The sequence below is a fragment of the Emydura macquarii genome, unplaced genomic scaffold (assembly GCF_026122565.2).
Source record: "Emydura macquarii macquarii isolate MOO-44397 ecotype Brisbane River unplaced genomic scaffold, CSIRO-AGI_Emac_v2 contig_3287, whole genome shotgun sequence".
In the NCBI taxonomy this organism is placed as follows: domain Eukaryota; kingdom Metazoa; phylum Chordata; order Testudines; family Chelidae; genus Emydura; species Emydura macquarii.
In genome coordinates, this window is record NW_027133424.1 from 4,892,080 (window position 1) to 4,909,845 (window position 17,766).

At 44.6% G+C, this 17,766-nt stretch overlaps 1 protein-coding gene and 6 non-coding genes across 7 annotated transcripts; 6 read left to right on the plus strand and 1 right to left on the minus strand.

Moving 5' to 3' along the window:
- The first annotated feature begins 1,501 nt into the window (after positions 1-1,501).
- LOC137143019 (small nucleolar RNA SNORD44) lies at positions 1,502-1,570 on the plus strand. The gene has a single exon (XR_010917083.1). It is a non-coding gene; the product is annotated as a small nucleolar RNA SNORD44 (small nucleolar RNA).
- A 526-nt stretch (positions 1,571-2,096) lies between these two features.
- Positions 2,097-2,160, plus strand: LOC137143013 (small nucleolar RNA SNORD78). The gene has a single exon (XR_010917076.1). It is a non-coding gene; the product is annotated as a small nucleolar RNA SNORD78 (small nucleolar RNA).
- Positions 2,161-2,377: 217 nt separating this feature from the next.
- LOC137143017 (small nucleolar RNA SNORD47) lies at positions 2,378-2,453 on the plus strand. The gene has a single exon (XR_010917081.1). It is a non-coding gene; the product is annotated as a small nucleolar RNA SNORD47 (small nucleolar RNA).
- A 1,452-nt stretch (positions 2,454-3,905) lies between these two features.
- LOC137143015 (small nucleolar RNA SNORD75) lies at positions 3,906-3,974 on the plus strand. The gene has a single exon (XR_010917079.1). It is a non-coding gene; the product is annotated as a small nucleolar RNA SNORD75 (small nucleolar RNA).
- A 1,003-nt stretch (positions 3,975-4,977) lies between these two features.
- LOC137143016 (small nucleolar RNA SNORD79) lies at positions 4,978-5,057 on the plus strand. The gene has a single exon (XR_010917080.1). It is a non-coding gene; the product is annotated as a small nucleolar RNA SNORD79 (small nucleolar RNA).
- Positions 5,058-5,808: 751 nt separating this feature from the next.
- Positions 5,809-5,891, plus strand: LOC137143010 (small nucleolar RNA snR60/Z15/Z230/Z193/J17). The gene has a single exon (XR_010917073.1). It is a non-coding gene; the product is annotated as a small nucleolar RNA snR60/Z15/Z230/Z193/J17 (small nucleolar RNA).
- Positions 5,892-7,986: 2,095 nt separating this feature from the next.
- LOC137143003 (heme-binding protein 2-like) lies at positions 7,987-15,860 on the minus strand. The gene is made up of 5 exons (XM_067532593.1): positions 15,777-15,860; positions 11,907-11,991; positions 11,228-11,363; positions 10,398-10,563; positions 7,987-9,489 (listed from the first exon to the last, which is right to left on the minus strand). Exons 2-5 carry the CDS (start codon positions 11,979-11,981, stop codon positions 9,315-9,317), a joined length of 552 nt encoding a protein of 183 aa, XP_067388694.1. The 5' UTR covers positions 11,982-11,991; positions 15,777-15,860; the 3' UTR covers positions 7,987-9,314.
- Between the last annotated feature and the right edge of the window lie 1,906 nt (positions 15,861-17,766).

A 17,766-nucleotide genomic window follows, 5' to 3' on the forward strand; every position in this document is an offset into this window, starting at 1 on the left:
AATACAGATGCCGTAAGTCTCTCTCCTTTTCAGGCAGTGTTAAACAGATTGGCTTTGGATGACCACCTACCTGATGCGTGGAGAAAAAATTCCAACTGTAACTCAGTTACATATTGTTTGCAGGGAGAGCGGAGCACAGGCCACTTCAAACAGAAGGTAATTCTTTGAAGCACACCTCTTCTAGTGTAAATGCTATCTATTCCAGACTGTCCTGCAGGTGTCTGTTGAATCCGCTTTACTCTTCTGTCCTATTAAGTTTGAATGTTGGCAGTAGGAAACCGTAGAACTTTCAAACTTAGTTTTTGGACTTGAAAAACCCTAACTAATGATACCAATGATGGGTATTTTGGCTTTAAAAAAAAAAGAGGGAATAGGAAATGGAAGACAGATTGGACAGGAAATGGTGATCTGTAATAAGAAGTAGTGAAAACAGGAAGGAAAAAATACAGAACAAACAAGAAATGTAGCATGTAGAGTTGGTCTAATCTATATGTACCTAAGACTTGAACAAAGAAGGCAGCGCTAGCAAAGACAAGAATTGTAGAGAGACTTCAGCATACTCTGGCAGATGCAAGAAGCTGTGTTAAGTTAGTCAGGGTTGTTCCAGAGGGAGCCCTGGCCAACTTCTACCCCATGTGCTCGGGACAGACAAGTTCTCCCACAGCTCATTGAAAGAATCAGAGCCATAAGTGGGTGCAGACCAGTGTGAACCACTAATTCAAATAGGCTTTGTAGTCTGGCTGCTCACACTTAGGCTAAGCCAACCTGGGTGCTCAGACCCAAGTGCTGATCACCTGAGTTAACTCATTAGTGATGAAACATACCCAGGAAGGAGGGAGTAAAATTAATAACTCCTTGAGGGTCTAGTGGGAGTAGTGCAGGTTTCCTGGATGAAAGTGAAGTGCCCAACTCCTAGGTTAGAGAGGAGCGTGTTGTGTGTAATGGAAAGCAGGCTGTCTGTATCTCCTGTAGATGATGTTGAATCAGGTCTCTGATCCTAATGAGGATAAAATTGACTAAGCACTGATACAGTTCTTGAATAAGAATTAAATCCTCTAAAAGCTTATTGCAGGCCCCAGCTAATCCCAGCTTTCTCTTGCAGGCTTCTAAATGGTGTGTGGGTATCATGTAAGTACTATATTTTAAAATGGGAATCCTAGAGTATCTAGAGGTGGGTCTAGAGTATGCTTCTAAAATAATGAAGTCCTAGCTGTAATCAGGTGGCTAACTGAGAATCTGTTACTAAAGCATCAAGAAAAATTAATGCCAGTTGCTGATTGCACATCACATCCTTAAATAGTAAAAGGATGGGGGAGAGCTGACAAAGGGCCCAACACTAACAAGTTATCCAATGAATCGAACACAAACTGTCTTCTCACACAGCTCACACTGACGCATATGTGCTGCTCCACCATGATGTCTGTGCCTGCTGCCCTCTCCCCACTACACAGATTTCTGTTAAGAACATCATTGCCCACTGGGGCCTGTTCATTTCAAGCAGCCTGTATGATGAGATGCAAATAGACAGACTGACTCAATCATGGAGTTCTGTAATTAGCTCTATCTGATTTCAGGCATCTGGCTTGGATTTTCCTGTTTCATGGTTGGTGCTCTGAGTTGTCCTGACACTCTGCTTCATTCCAGGACTGGGGTGACTTGGATGTACAGAGTGCTGCTATTAGCAATGGTGAGTCATTAGTCAGTGCTAGCTTTTGCTTTGATATTAACTTGGCTATTGACAGTGTGTACAGTGTACCAAAAAGCTGTGATAGTTTGGTTCCCTGATACAGTCTGGGGACCAGCTGCTGGCATCTAAGAGTTCTCTTGCAATATGGTAGATATCATACTGAAGTTCTTAGTGCAGGGTTCCTCTGGGATTTCCTGACTTATCCTTTACCTCTTCTGTTACAAGATTTCATGTACTGCTAGCCTGCAGGGCTCACTCAAGGTTAATCTAAGGCAGTGCTTCACCAGAGACACAATGCTTTGTTTTGAGACCTGTGGATAAACAGCTACTGTGGATTTTGGAGATTTGTGTTCTAGGGAACCGTGGAATGTTGTAGGCAAATCCATCTAGCTGTTGTCTCCTACAGGGTTTATAATGATGTTGACAAATGTCTGACCTGAAATCAGTATGTGGACTACTTCATTACTGAAAGACCCTGTAAATAAAGTAATACAGAAGTTAAGACACACGCTATTTTACTTTATCCAATAGGAAGCAATTCTGCATAGCTCTCCATGAGTAAAAGGAAACTAACAATCACTTCTCTGCTTGTTAGGTCCTGGCCCTGGTTAGAACAAATGGGTAAGAATGTATTTTGTTTGTCTGGACCAAACAGTTTTGTTAACTTGCAGCTGGTAGGAGCATTGTTGTAACCAGTGATGAAATTAGATTCTGCCAAATGAATGTCCGTGATATTGCTACTTTCCGTTCCATTTACTCTGAGGTTACACTGCCTTTCCCTTTTCTAACTTCAGAGCAGGAAGAATGTATCTTTGAAACAGACTGGCCCACTGAAGCTTGGCGTGCAAGGGATTTTTAAAATGCACTGCATACATGGAGCTTCTCAACTATTAGAATATTTTGACTTGTCCTTTTTGCTCTAAAGGTTACCTATTTTAGACACTTATATGTGGATGAACATCTCTCTGAAAGGGTCTGAAACCTCTAGTGCTTAGGATGGGCCAAGGAATGATCTGTTCATCCCCTTAAATGATTAACAAGCTTTTAAGAAGCTAATGCATGCTTCACTTAGTCACTTCTGCTCATCTTCCACCCTGTAGATCAAAAGGAAATCTATAGTCAGGGATGTCTAGCTAGTTTGCATGACCAACTGATTTTATAGTACACTTTAAACAACTTTTTTTCCTCCCCATTAAGCATTATTAGAAGATGACATGACCAGGACAGCATTTCAAGTGAGAGGTTTGTACCTTACTCTGTTCCTTTTCAGGTTATATGCAGCAAAACCAGCTGGGTTTTAATCACATAAAAGTAACTGCATTGTTTGTTGGAACTAACCTTTCATTGTTGTGCTGTATGAGGCTCAGGAGCATCACTTAAATACTGTAGTTTTTAACTGTGGTCCTAGAAACTGTTTGACAACAGTACATGTCTGATTCACAACTACTTATTTTCAAGCATGAGGAGATGTGTGGTAGGTGCACCTCTAAGCAAGGAAGATGCAAGCCCCTGGGGCTTTAAAAACGGTTTTGGCCCAGCATTGTTCCCATAGAAGTCAGTGGGAAAACTCCTGTTAACTTAAATGAGAGCAGAGGTGGGCCAGCACAGAGCACTCTCAAAAAGGTTAGTAGTCTCGTAAGGTGGGACTTAGCCATCTTGAGATGCTCCTAAACGTCCTTCCTTTTTGAATATGCCTCCTGCACCTGTTTTAACACACTGATCCCATAGAAGCAACATGGGAGTTACTCTTTCAAAAAGCTTTTCTTAAATTCCTACTAGAGCACTTGGGGTCACTCAAGGTGCAGAATCATGATGCCCGGCCTTGATGTGCAGTATTTTTTCATGTTGCACTTAGATGGAATGAATGTTTGCCCATTGGAGTCCCACTTGCAGGGATGATATGACATTACTGTTTTGTTGTGCAGTTTTAACTCCTTTTCTGCAGGGGTCAAGATATAGGTGCAGATTCACCAACATTGATATTGGCATCTCTGATTCATGGAGGGATATTCCTCCAGTACTGAAAACATGTTTAGTCAAAGGGAGGATTCAGTCTGTGAAACCAGACTAATGAAGCCAGCTTGGAATACAGATTAAAAACCTACCAACTGCATATCTAAGATACCTCCCCTGAAACTGTACGGTCTAGGTTCCCTTCCCTCTCGCTTTCCTTTGCAAACTGAGCAAACAGTGAAGTCTGGCTTGAAGCTAGAATCAAAGCCTGTGATGACTTAGATTTATAAGAGTAGTGGACAGAATGGGTTTCTGAAAACTTCACACTGAGGCTTTGAAACTAGTGGAATGTCTGCAGGTGGGGCAAAGAATGGCGCTTAATATTTGAACTCTCTTTCAGAGCCTGGGGCATGTTCCTGGAAAAAGGATACCTTCAATAAGGTAATGCTTCACTTGAACTTGAGTGTCTTTTCTTTGGTAGTCAATAGGTGGACCATGGGCCAAATCTGGACCACCAGATGCTTTTGAATGGACCCCAAAATCTTTTTATTTACTTAGTATCATTGTTGGGTGTGTTTTTTACTATTTTTCTCTGGAGTCTGTACCTTGACTGAAAAATGTGGACCTTGACAAACAGACTACCCCTGCCTGACTGGAAGCCGGCACTAGTGTCTATGCTAGATAATTGCATTTAATAAAGTGTTTGCAGCCATTTTGAGCTGCTCTGCTTTTGCAGAGTGAGCTCCGGGCAGTTACCTTATAAACCCACACAACTCTTTGCATAGACCCAAAGCCTGGGATAACTTAGATAATAAGAGTAGTGATCAGAAGAGGTTTCTGAGAATCTAGCACTGAGGCGTTGCTGCTTGTGGATGTCTGTAACATGATGATAAAGATGTGACACTCACTTCATTTGTGTGTTCTTTTTTAGTCGTGAGAATAGAATTGCCAGACATGACTTGATATGGTAAGTTGGCAGCTGCATTTGACACTTACATAATTATGAAAATGATATTCTAAGTAGAGCTTCCTCTTCCACTTTAGTGTTTATGAAACATCCACTCTTACAACTGACCAATGTTATGGCTAGTTCCTCATAGCACCAATTCTAAAAAGCAGAGACATCCCAGAATAAGTCACACCCAACCCAGTGTGTTCTCCATCTCAGCTGTATGGTTTGACTAATATTTGTTAGCTGACTTAATGACATTAGGATTGTGTGCTGCAGTGTGACTTTCAGCTGTTGGTATACTGAGCGTGATATTGTTGAGCCCCAAGAATTGTTCCATGGCTGAGTATAAAGCATGTTGGTGAAATGCTGACTTCCTGTAACTGTGTACTGTTAATGATGATTTTGTTGTAAACAATGGGAATCTCTCTGAAAGAGAATGAGGAGGACTTTTATGCTGAAACAGTACAGAACTTCAAGCTGTCTGTGTACTAAGAAGCAGATTCTGCCAACCAGAATTTGTTTGTAAAAAATGTAATTATTATGTTACAGAGTAAAAGTGGTCAAACATTCTGTGATGCAAGCATCTCTGTCTGCCTCAAAGGTAAGAATAAAGCAGATTATGCAAAGCTTACTTTAAAGAAGATCAAGGTGACTCCTTTCAGGCTTTTTTTGGAATCCCTTCGTGGGGCTGTGTGATTCTAGTGCAGTTCAATCAGGAGCGACTGGTGCCTTGACAGATCTGCTTTATATATATTTGGCCATATCTGCTAGCTCCTGTGACACACTTCCTTGTGTTAGTCCTACAGTTCCTGTTCTGCAATTGGGGGTGGCAGGAGAATTCTTCTGACTCAGGCCAACAGAAATGTTCACTTGGTCCTTTTTCTTTAGTAGAAAACAGCTTGACTCCCATGATTACCCCTTAGAACAACAGTATGGGGTCTAATTTTCTTCCATTAAAGCTATTGGGAGCAGGATTGGGCCCCTTCCACTGGTAACTGTAATAGTCTGATCACTGCAGTCAGATAAAGTTGGAAGCCCATTATAGTTCCCTAAGGTAGAACATCACTGAATCAAGGTCTTAACTTAACTAGCTGCCTTAAAGTCAGCACATCTAAAAGGAGTCACGAACTTCCTGCTCCCACTTTCTGAGAGAGGTAACAATAAAGGGATGATAGCCTGAAGTGAAACAGCCCAGTGGGTGACAGGGCTATTCAAGCCGATACAATGATGATAACATAGTTCAGCAGAATACATAAGTGATGAACACAGCTTGTCTTTCGCTCCTATCTGATGTATCTGGCTACAACTGAATCCTGACATTAAAGGATGGCTGTTGTTTAAAAGTGACTACTTAAAGCACTTTACTCCAACATTACCTGCTCCTTGGAGGTAATTAGTAGTGCAACTGAAGCCTAATTAATTCCCTTCAAAGAACTTGCCCATGGATTGTCGAGGGCAGAATTCTACACCATGGGGCAATGGTGGACCTGGCTTGGCCTCATAACCTCTATGGGGTGTATGTAAGGAGAACCCCAAGAAGGGCATGCCCTGATGTTGAGACTGCTGCCCTGGAGGGTTCAGTCAAACACTGACATGATATAAAATACATGGGGCTTTGCTCAGGGAAGTTCCTTTGGAAAACTAAGAGCCAGTTGTACAGATCTGCTAGCAGGTAAAGCCTGGGTTTTGTGTATCCATTGTTAGCTTACGTGGGTTTGTAAGAGCACTGGGCTGCATCTGAATTATAGTCTAGAATCTTGTTCCTAAAGTGTTCTTTAAAACACTTTTTGGGTCTTAAGCAAAAACTCGGACTTGTCTGAAGCTTAGCAGAAAAGGTTGTGACACTGGTAGACTTGCATTTTTACAATGCAGGTTCAAAATGCTGCTGGGCGCACTTGTAACCACTGATACTTGATTCTGCCAAATGAGTTAGTGTGATAAACCATTTCTCTTCCACTCTTTGAGGTTGTACTACTGATGGAGAACTCTGAATTTTAGTCTCTTCTTCCCTCTGAAGGGAGCAAGATTGATCTGAATGGACAGTTGAAGAATGTGAAAGGTGGGTATCATTTTACTGGCACTGTTTAAACCCTTTGATCCTTTTTGCTGGAGTGGCTAGATGATGATTGAAACCTTAGCTTGAACTCTCTCTCTGATGAGTGATGGAAAATCTAAGGTCTGATCTGTTCCTATCCAGAAATATCTTGTGCTTCCTAGTTAAATGCCTTACCCTATAACAGGTTTTTTTTGTCTCCTTGCAGTGGGAGGAGTTCCAGGACTGGCAGAAGATTCCCTCCCCTCCCTGGAGTGATAGTGAAGAAGCAAAAGTTTTCTGCTAGCCCATTAAAAAAACCTGCTACATAAAAATAGCTTCCTGTTTTTTAATTGGAGTAGGGAGGGGAAGAGTGAGCACTGGACAGGCAGTCTTTTTCCATGGCTAGAAAAGCATTGTCACAAGAGTACGTAGGTGCAGTGCTAAGGCAAGGCCACAGCTGGTTCAAAAACCGCCTTTTCTGCTGTAAGCTGCTCTTTCAGAAAAAGTGTGGTTTCATTGTTAAGCTAACACATTTGTAACTCAGTGGTGCATAGCCATAATGATGGGAGTCACTTGATCAGAATGATGGATCTCTTAATCCGACTCTTGTTCGGGCAGTGGGTGACAGATCCATCCTGGCTTACAGACAGCCCCCCAACCTGAAGCAAATACTCACCAGCAACCATACACCCTACAAAAAATCCAACCCAGGAACCTATCCCTGTAACAATCCCCATTGTCAGCTCTGCTCACACACCACCTCTAGTGACATCACTGGTCCTAACCACATCAATCACACCATAAGGGGCTCCTTCACCTGTACATCCACTAATGTTATGTGCCATCGTCTGCCAGCAATGCCCCTCTGCCATGTACATTGGCCAAACTGGACTATTACTACCAAAAGGATAAATGGACACAAATCAGATATAAAAAATAACATCCATAAACCAGTGGGAGAACACTTTAATCTCCCAGGGCACGCTGACACTGACCTGAAAGTTGCTGTAATTTATATAAAAAAAAAAAAAAAAAAACCCTCCAAAAACAGACTTCAAACAGAAACTGCTGAGTTAGAAATGATCTGCAAACTTCAGAAGAATGAGGGGGGGATTTGATAGCAGCCTTTAACTACCTGAAAGGGGGTTCCAGGGAGGATGGGGCTAGGCTGTTCTCTGTGGTGGGAGATGACAGAACAAGGAGCAACGGTCTCAAGTTGCAGTTGAGGAGGTCTAGGTTGGACATTAGGAAAAAGTTTTTCACTAGGAGGGTGGTGAAGCACTGGAATGGGTTACCTAGGGAGGTGGTGGAATCTCTATCTTTAGAGGTTAAGCTGAGGCTTGACAAAGCCCTGGCTGGGATGATATAGCTGAGGTTAGTCCTGCTCTGAGCAGGGGGTTGGACTAGATGACCTGAGGTCCCTTCCAACTCTGATTCTATAAGCTGGGTTTAAACAGAGATTTGGAATAGCTCTCATTACATGAGGTAAATTGCTTTGCTCACCCATTCTCACTTCCCACTCAATGACTGTCATTAGACCTCACGTACTCAGCTTTCATCCACTTCCCCCATTGTTCTCTATACACTTGTATATTTATGTGATGATCCTGTGTTTCTCATTTCTACCTCTGCATCTGACAAAGCTTATGCCTGCTAAAATTAAATTTGTTACTCTTTAAAGTGCCACGGAACTCTCATTGGATCTCTTAATAAATCCTTTCCACTACGTTCCGGGGGGGAGGAATGCATTCTGATGTCCATATTTGGACCACAGACCGTGCCTTTGCTTTTGTGGTGCTTCGCTATAGCGAGAGAGGGGACCAGAATCAATCCTACACCAGAAGGAGTCTTTTATCCACCATGGATCTTTAATATGCTTGCAAGGGAGTTTAAAGGATGGACTGAGGCAGCATCGTTGCTTTTGCTCCTAAAGCCCACAGGCTAGGATGTCAAATTTTACAAATGCTATCCTACTTTCAAAGTAGATAAGTACAGCAGTTGATACACACCAGCTACAAAGGGGGGGGGGGAGGGGAAGAAGGTATATTAAGATGCTAGTGTAAGGAAAAGATTTGGTACCTACACTATCTCAGTAACTCATCTAAAATGGTTAATACCATGCTCTTATGTAAGAGTAAATAAGATGCACCTGTTATTAAAAGTGTAAATTATTTCCTTCATTACCTCCTGAGGTGGTCATTGCTCTGAAAATGAACAGTATTTAACAACTGTCAGACAGTTCCCCCTCCTAAGCCTTCTCATCCACTCTTTTAAAAAAAAAAAAAAAAATGGGTGTCCCCTATTTGAGGCTAGGACAAAACAAGCCTTGGGTAGAATCAAGTGTGCGCCCCCCCCCCTCCAAAATAGCAGCTGGAGCAACAGCTACCGTGAGAGGATTTTTCTACCATTGGTTTGGGGAGGCTTTTTCTGCAGCACCTCAAGCACCTAGCCACAAATTGTATACTCAGAGCACAGCTGTTTCCTAGAAATGTCCAATAACAGAGGAATGGGCAGCCTTCTGCATTTTGTCCTTGATATACTAAAGAGGACAAATTTGAGAAATGGGTTTTTAAGCCTGAGGCTGATCTATAGGCCTAGCAACCAGTGAAGTTTCTCTTCAGTATATACAAAGTCATGGCAACAAAAGGCACAAGTAGGGTCTCTTCATCTACTCCTTCCCCTCTGTATTATTTCTTGAAATACCACACTTCATTGTGCCTGTTGAAAAGCTTAAAGGGACTGTCATAGCCCGCAGTGTAGTAGAAGTCCTCATGGAATGACTGACCCGCAGTCTTTAGGGTTGTGGTCAGTGCCTGGGCTTCCTCAGCATACTTCTCTGGAGAGGCAAACCCACCGAAGGCCCTAGGGGAGGAGAGCAGGGAGAGGGGCTCTGTTGTGTAACAATGGCTTTGTGGGAGTTTTAACAACACAAACCTTGCAATTAGAGCAGGGGTGGCCAACCAGTCAGAGACAAAGAGCCAAAAAATAGCTATTGCTAATGCAAAGAGCCACATTTTCCTTACCCTCCGCCGACAATTCACCCTGATCCCTCATTTTCAGCGGTGGCTTGTCAATTTCACTTTCCCCTCCACTCCTACTTGCCGCGGACACTTCGCACGCAAAGAGCCCTCGCGAGCTGCATTCAGAGGAGCAAAGAGCTGCCTGCGGCTCGCAAGCGGCTCGGCCACCCCTGAATTAGAGCTTAACCCGAACACTTAAGCTTCAAAGAAAGGGGGAGGGCCTGGATTCTGAAATGTTCAGCTAGCTCCTAGTAGGCCATCCCAGAACTCCGACTCCATGCTGGAAGCAGATCTGAAACCAGAGCTGGGGCTGAATTTCATGTAAAGGCCCCATCTTTAAAATGGGCTGGACAAGCAGCCAGGGTCCAGACACTCCCAAACCAGGATGTGTTTTGTGCTGTAGCGAAGGGGGGTGTGTCATGACTCAGGGACATGTACATTTTTTATATATATATATATATATATATATATATATATGGCCTCAGCAATTCACAGCACCCTGGCTGATGCTTTGCAGAGAGGTGCCTGGACCCACGGTGCTAGCTGTTCATAGGACTAGCTTCTGTAGGTGGAAGAGACAGCTTTCAAGCTTCACAAATGAAGGCAGTAAAGAAGGGAGATGCTTGCTGGTGGGTTTCTCCCATGCATGGTACTGGACAGCAAAGGGTGAAACTGCGGTCAGCAGCCCTAGACCCCTCTCCATGCTTTAAACAGTCTCCTTTTCCAAAGACAGAGGCAGGATGGTGCTACCTGACAAAGATGGCTTCTCCCTTCCGCTCCTCAATGAAGACGTCTGGATCTGTGGGCTGCGGCGGGGAATCTTGATGCTCAAACGGCACAAAAAATGAGACCTTGAAGTCTGTGCAGCCAGATTTCACCAGGCAGGTCACTGGCACAGTCATCTCAATCTTCATGGCTGGAAAAAATGAGGAAAAGGAAGCTCCTGTCTCACACTGGACCTGAGTAGAGGTGGAGGGTGAATGCTTCTGTGGGACCTGCAGCCACCAGGGGTACTGTCACAGATGGACTTCAATACTCAGGGAAGAGGAAGCAGTATTCTTGCAGCATCACCTCCCCCCTGGAGCAGGGACTACTGCCACAAGGCCTTTCACCACATTTAATCTCAGGGATTCATACTGCTGCCCATCACCATGATATGTGAGTGCCCAGCTTGATGCTCTCACCCATCAGTGCTTCTCTTTACTGCCTGTGAATGCTTCCCTGGTAAGCATCTCCACACCCTCCGTGCAGCTCCTGCTCCCATCCCACGCACTCTTGGAGGGACAGAGACCCGTCTGCTCTGTCTTTTCCTTCTCCTCTCCCTCAGTCTGAGGTTCCCATCCCCTCCCCACCAGGTGCAGGGCAGCTCAAAGGATACCCCTTCGCAGACGACAAACACACTAATGCATTAACTTAACCAGACCAGGAAAGCATCTCCGCCATTTCTATTGTACTGCCCATCCCCAAGAGCTCCCTGAAACTTTGCTGTTGCCAGCTGTCTCCTGTGGGCCCTGCCCACAGTGAGCAGGCTGACTCCATGGGGTTCCCAATGATCCTTCCAACCCTGGGTGACTTCATACCTCTCTCATTCTTCCCCTGAATGTAGTAGAAGAGTTTCCAGAAGCCCTGGCGCAGCGCCTCCTTCTGCATCTCTCCTTTAATTACTGTACTAGCCCATTTGGCTGTCTCGTAGTGACGCAGCTCATAATCTTGCACCTGAAACAGATCCAAAGTTACAACAGCCCTTGTGTCCAATACACAGCTTAGTAAACAGGGGGCTTTTATTTCCAGATCATTGAAATGTCATAACCAACGCTAGCGTCCTGCCAAATCACCCTATGGGTGAATGCCCCAAGCAGACATCTCAGATGCCAAACGCTCCCAAGACCCTTTTCCCAACAAGTCACATGTCCCTAACAAGGCACCCTCTAGTTGCCAAACCTTCACAACTTTGCCCCCCACCCTCACCCAGTTGCAATGTAACTTACTTCGTTCAGGGAACTAAATCACGGAGTCTTGTGCCTATGTGAACTATGTTTACACTGGAGAGTTTGCCAGCACAACTGAACCCTTTCCAGTGTAGGCAAGGCCAAAGACACACGTGGCCACTATACCGTAGCTGCAGATGTTCAAGGGCAACTTCCTTCTTGCCTAGCTTCTTCGCTGATAGCTCTAAAGTTTATTTCTGCAAGGATCTACCCAGTATGGACAATACTCCTTAGCTTCTCATAGAGAGAGCTTCCCCCAACTAGAATTTACCACAATCTCTGCTGAGCTCCACCTGGGTGACTGCAGCTCGAGCGACAAAAATGTCTGTTTGAAGGACTTGATCATCTCTCCTGGGCTGAAAGACAGAAAACATTTCATTGGCACCCCCACAGTGCAAGGGGATCAAGGATCTCAGGCTTCTGGGGGTGGTTTTCTCAGGCCTACACAAAATCTCTAGCCTTTTAGCAGTGCCACTACAGTGGCGTGGAGGAGGATCAGACAGATGGGTGCTGTCCATTTAGGCCACAGAAAGGATGACTTTCCCTAAAATCTGACTATTTCATTGATTTACCACACTGTGTTTTGTCCCCATCTTTGAAAACTTTTCAGCCCAGAAGAAACTACTGGGCAGCTGAACTGGTGACACTGGTGCCTCAGGGACCACCCTATGCACATGGCTTTCCCTATCCATGACATTAAGGAGCTCAGTTATTTGTCATCATGGCAAACCCCCAGGGGGATGTAGCCCCCTTTCACACTGAGCATCACCTGGATGTGTAAGGTGGTCAAGCTGTATATTCCGTTCACGTGCATCACTGGCCATCTTAGCGTGCCATCAAAGTTTTTTTGGCATCCACGTGATCCCCTGCTGTGTGGCAGCATCCTTGGTCAACACGCTTTGAGATGAATTGACCTTCCATGCTAACAATGCGTCTATACCAAGAAATATCCAAACCCAAGCCAGTGCTGGTGGAGGTGGTTGCTGGGTTCAGCTTAGAAAATCCTCATTTCTAATCTTGTCCTGCCCTTGATATGCAACAGGTGACAGAACCACCAAGAATCGAAAACACCATTCTGCTGTTCTTCAGCCTTCCTCTGCGCCCACATTTCACTTCCATAAAGCAGGGCTGGGCTGGCATACGTGGGGCTCTATAGAACATGCTTGCTCTGAAGCTGCTGCTGTCAAGACAGCCCCATGGAGGCTGCTGCAGTGTGTGAAACAAGACAGCAGCTGCCACATCACTGAAGCATTCCCAACACTGTCTAATGTGACCCACATATGTGGCAGTTGCCACCTGCTTGATGTCTGGTCCTGATAGGTTAATGGTTGTACTCTGGAGCTGGAAGCTGATGAATGGTAATGACCAAGGACTTTGTTTTATTGGGATTAATAACTACATCAATGCACAGTGCCTCTTGCCTGTTCAGATCGGCCATCAGCTGCAGCAGCCCATCAAACTCAGCCAACAAGGCAAGCTCATCGGTATATTGTATCAAGGCAGCTACTGCAGGCTGGCAAATGCTGACTTGGCTAGGGAAATATAAGGAAGGAGGGTGCAGCCTTCTCAACCCCTCGATGTTCCTGCCAGCTATCAAAACCTGCCCATGTGTGATCCACATCCACAGAGGAAGGGGGTGCTACACATGCATGCCTCTGTGACCCCACCACAATTATCTTTTCTTATTCACCTCACCCAAACCAGCCCTTCTTGGGCCAAGTGTTACAGCCCATTGGAGACTGGACTATTATGAGCCACAGGCAGAGAAGTAGGTCAGACTGAGGTGCACCAATGCCCGTGGCCCCAGCAATGGTAGAGAGACAATTAAGTGAGCTACAGCCAGATAATCCTGGCAAGTAGGTGACCCACACTGCAGGGGAAGGCAAGCCTCTTCCCTCTCCCCACCCAGATTACTGCCAATCTCACGTGGGGGCAAATTTCTTCCCCACCCCACATATGGGGACACATTAGACCCTGAGCATGTGAGCAAGAACCAGCCAGCCAAGCACCTGAGAAAGAGAATGCTCAGTGAGTCTGGCCTTCCTGTCCAGCGTCCCATCTTCAGCCATGGCCACCTCTGATACTTCAGAGGAAGGAGACCAAAAAAACCCAGAATACTTTGGAGGGAGAGAATCCCATCCTGGCCCCTGCTCGTGATTATCTGAAGCCCTGAAACATGAGCTTTTGAGAACACAGAAAAACAACTCATTTTAAAAAAAGATCCAATGAATTTTACGAGGCTTGCTCATAATTTAAATGCTTTGCATTGGGAATACCGCATTGCACCATATCCTACAGAGCTCCTGTCCTCTGATAGATTCCCCAAAAAAGGAACACATTGGTGGAGACTAAGATAAATAACATGCCAATTAAGCAATCATCCTGATTCTCAGGGGCTCATACCAATACACTGTGCTGCTGGTTGTATATTTCAGATGAGACAAAGTACTGAGGAGCTGGACCATTCTTAGTCAGCAAAGAACTCATAAGTAGTTATTTATTAGAAATCTTTTATAGAGTGCCTTACAGTATCTTACAGCGTATTTGACAATCCTTTACATGGCACTTTGCAAATATAATAAGACCAGTTTACTGTCTCAAAGAGCAGGGGCACTTTTGCAAGAATTGGAGTTATAACCCCTTTGACCTAGTCAATTTCTCTCTTGATTAATTCTCCCTCCCTAAATTTCCACTCTAGCTTCAAACCCAGATGGCATTTATTTATACTTTCTGTCCTAAACTGTTGTGTAGCACTGCTTTGTGCTGTTAATCAGCTGCTGTGTTCCGCCTCAGAGGTGGCTGCAGTGAGTCCACATAATTTGTCTAGTAGTTTGTAAAGCATGTTGGGATCCTTCAGGATGAAAGATGCTGTGGAAATGTAGACATTTCAAAGCTTCTACTAAATTAAGAGCAGCTGCATTAGCAGTCACAACAGAGCAGGGAAGTAGCACACAGGCAACCAGAGAGCCATCATACGTAGATGCCAGTAAAACTGAAGATGCATTTGTAAACTCCTGTGACTTAGCTACAGGGAACGCCAGGCACAATATCTACCCCCTGCCAGCGAACAGATGCAGTGGGATCATCTCAGGCCTACAGGCAGGCCGCTTATCAAAGGGGCCAGTCAAGAAGATTCAACTGTAATACACGCATACCCCTATAGCACAATAAATTATACTCTTTTCTTATGCTTTAGTAACCTGTGTGACAAACTCCAAAGGTATGTGCCAGAAGGAAATACAATCAGCCCAGGATCAGACTGGACAGTGTATTTGAGGGTTTAACCCCCATCTATTCCTGATTTGATGGCAGTGATGCTGTATCTCAAGCCATCTCTCCCTAAGTTCTCCTAGGTTTCACTCAGCACTGCTTTTCTCACTGCTCTTTGATGAAAAGCATTTAGTCATTTCTGATTATTTATGGAAATTTTCTCTCATGCACCCTTGTCTCTTGGCCACTGGAGTAGAAAATGTGTCTCCCCCTAGCATTGGCTTACACCCCCCCTTCCCCCACTCCCCCCCCCCCAAAAGCAACTCATCACACTGTCTGTAACTTTCTGTCCAATGCTGTTAATTCCTGAATGTAAGTGACATCTTTGTGAGCTAGTTACAGTAAATATTGCTTATGAAATGCAATGAACAGAGCACCAAGCATAATGATACACTGGGCTACAGGAGAAAAGAATATGCTCCAACATTGAACAATACCCCTGCCATTTATAGATAGTTCTCCAAATAGGCACAATAGCGCCAGCATGCATTATTAGTTCCAGCATTACAGACAGATCTACAGTAAGTAGATCAAAGTTTAGCTGAGTTTCCCTCTGTTACTGATTTATATCACTTTCACTTCGTCCATGAGACCTGAGATTAGGAACTTTTTTCTTCCCCTGTGGGATTCCACTTCTTCCCCAGCTTTAAGGCAAATCTGTCCAATCTACATGCTCCATCCTGCTGCTCTCTCTCATGGGCTGGCTGTTCTCTCATAACACTCACTGCGGGGCCAGGGAGGGCAGAAAACCACTGGGGCCCGTCACAGAGGGTTTCTTACAGTGACAGCTGCAAAGGAGAGCAGCCTGGGCGTGCCGTTCCACAGGCACCGGCTGTTAGAAAGTGGATGACAAATTGGACAAGACACTTACGTTTTGAAGTCTAAGTCCTACTGTCCTTCTCCCTTGCTGGCTATGATGTTCCTCCCTCCAAGCTGTGTACACCATACACTCTCCCAACTCAGCATTTATTTCTGTGCTTTATCGGCAAACTCCACCCCACCACATTCCTACTGGTGGGAACCACTGTTATGAAAACCATAACATTCTAGTCATGCTCTCCTATTTCTCTCATTGGTTGTCTCCGACACCCACCCCAAATAACCCCACCTCTTGCTCACATGCTGAAGCGCTGGGCCTGGATGGGATGGGACCTGTCTCCTCAGTTTCAAGGCCACAGCTCAAATCAAATCCAGCCCTTGTGTAACTTCCATTGATTTGGCTGTGCTCCTTATGCAAGCTCTGAATTTGGCTTGATGTTCTCCCTGACAGACAGAATTATATACAAATAGCTTCTTCGTCTAAGAGATTTGACTAAAGGAGATTGGTGCTAGAGAGCGATTGATTCTGGGGAGAAGGAGGAAAGCTATGTAAGGTACTGACTCTAGCTGTCTGTACCACAGTGTGTTTTCAAACACTTCTTGTCCGTCTTTCATTGACGTGTCAGCTGAAATTTAGAACACAAGGTGGGAGAGGTAATATCTTAATTCATTGAATCAGCTCCTGTTGGTGAGAGAGACAAGCTTTTGAGTTTACACAGAGGGAGCTCTTCTTCAGGTCAGGGAAACAATGTCACAACTAAAGAGGAGGTGGAAGGATTGTTTAGCATAAGTAGTTAACACTTATTTCAAGGGCCCATTCAAGGTGAAGTGGCCCATTAACACCTCTCCAGTCAGGGGGGGACGACACGACGACGGACGACGACGACGACACACACGACAACTGGAGGCGGGGGGGGGGGGGGGGGGGGGGGGGGGGGGGGGGGGGGGGGGGGGGGGGGGGGGGGGGGGTAAGTGGTTTACAGATTATTGTAATAAGCCATAAATGCAGTGTTTCTATACGGACCACGATTTTCAGTATCTAGCTAAGTTATGCATTTCAGTTTAAATTTTTAAGTATTTTTCCCCAATGGCTGTCTATTTTTAAACTAGACTTTGAAACTAATCGACTCCTTTAGCTCTCAGCCAGGTTGTGTAAGGGGTTACATAAAGCTGTGAGGAGATCCTTTTGAATCTGTTCAACATGTACAGCTAAACCAGAGCCTTATGTAACAAAATCTGTCTCAAGACACACCCAGAGCCAAATATTCCAGAGATGACAGGGGCACCGTTTCAGATTTTGATAGGGAGGGAGCCACTTCAACTGTGATTCCAGAACATAACTTGAAAACTTTAATTCGTTTGCAGACAATTTAGAAAATAGCTAACAGGAGCATTGTATCTAATTCCTATATAAAGAAAGAAAAATAAATACATATTAGACCCACTCCACTCTAATACTAACATGTTCTATATCTTGTGTCAAGTCACCGGTCATGTTTAAAATTTTAATGTATATTCTTATTATGTTACTAACTCTTGAATACAACAATTGAAACAACTGTAGAAAAATCTAGATTGCTTTCTATCATTTAGGCTACTTACTTTTTGCAGTTCACCAAGCTTGGAATAGATCATTTAACTTTTGGAAACAGCCTACCAGGGCAAGGCCCCATGAGTTTAAACTGCACCTGCCTATCAGCCTTTTGGGGGGTAAAAAGCAGCATCACTACTGAAAGCTTTTCCACAAGGAATACTAAAGCCCTTGTATCTAGCTTCTGGATAACATAAGGATGGTGGAGGCGGATGCATCATGCACTCTGCACAGCTTGTCTCAGCACCTGGCCCTCCACAGTTACTACTGCAACATCCTTCACTGCAGCCAGCTTGCTTCTGCTTCACCAATGCTGGATCAGGGGCCTCTCATTCACCGTGGCCCCGTGTTGAAAGAAGGACTAGGAAATGGTACCAGCCCCATTAGATTTATGGAACTCTTCCCCCAGAGAATTATGGGAGTTTGACCGCTCTCTAAGGTAACCAGATTA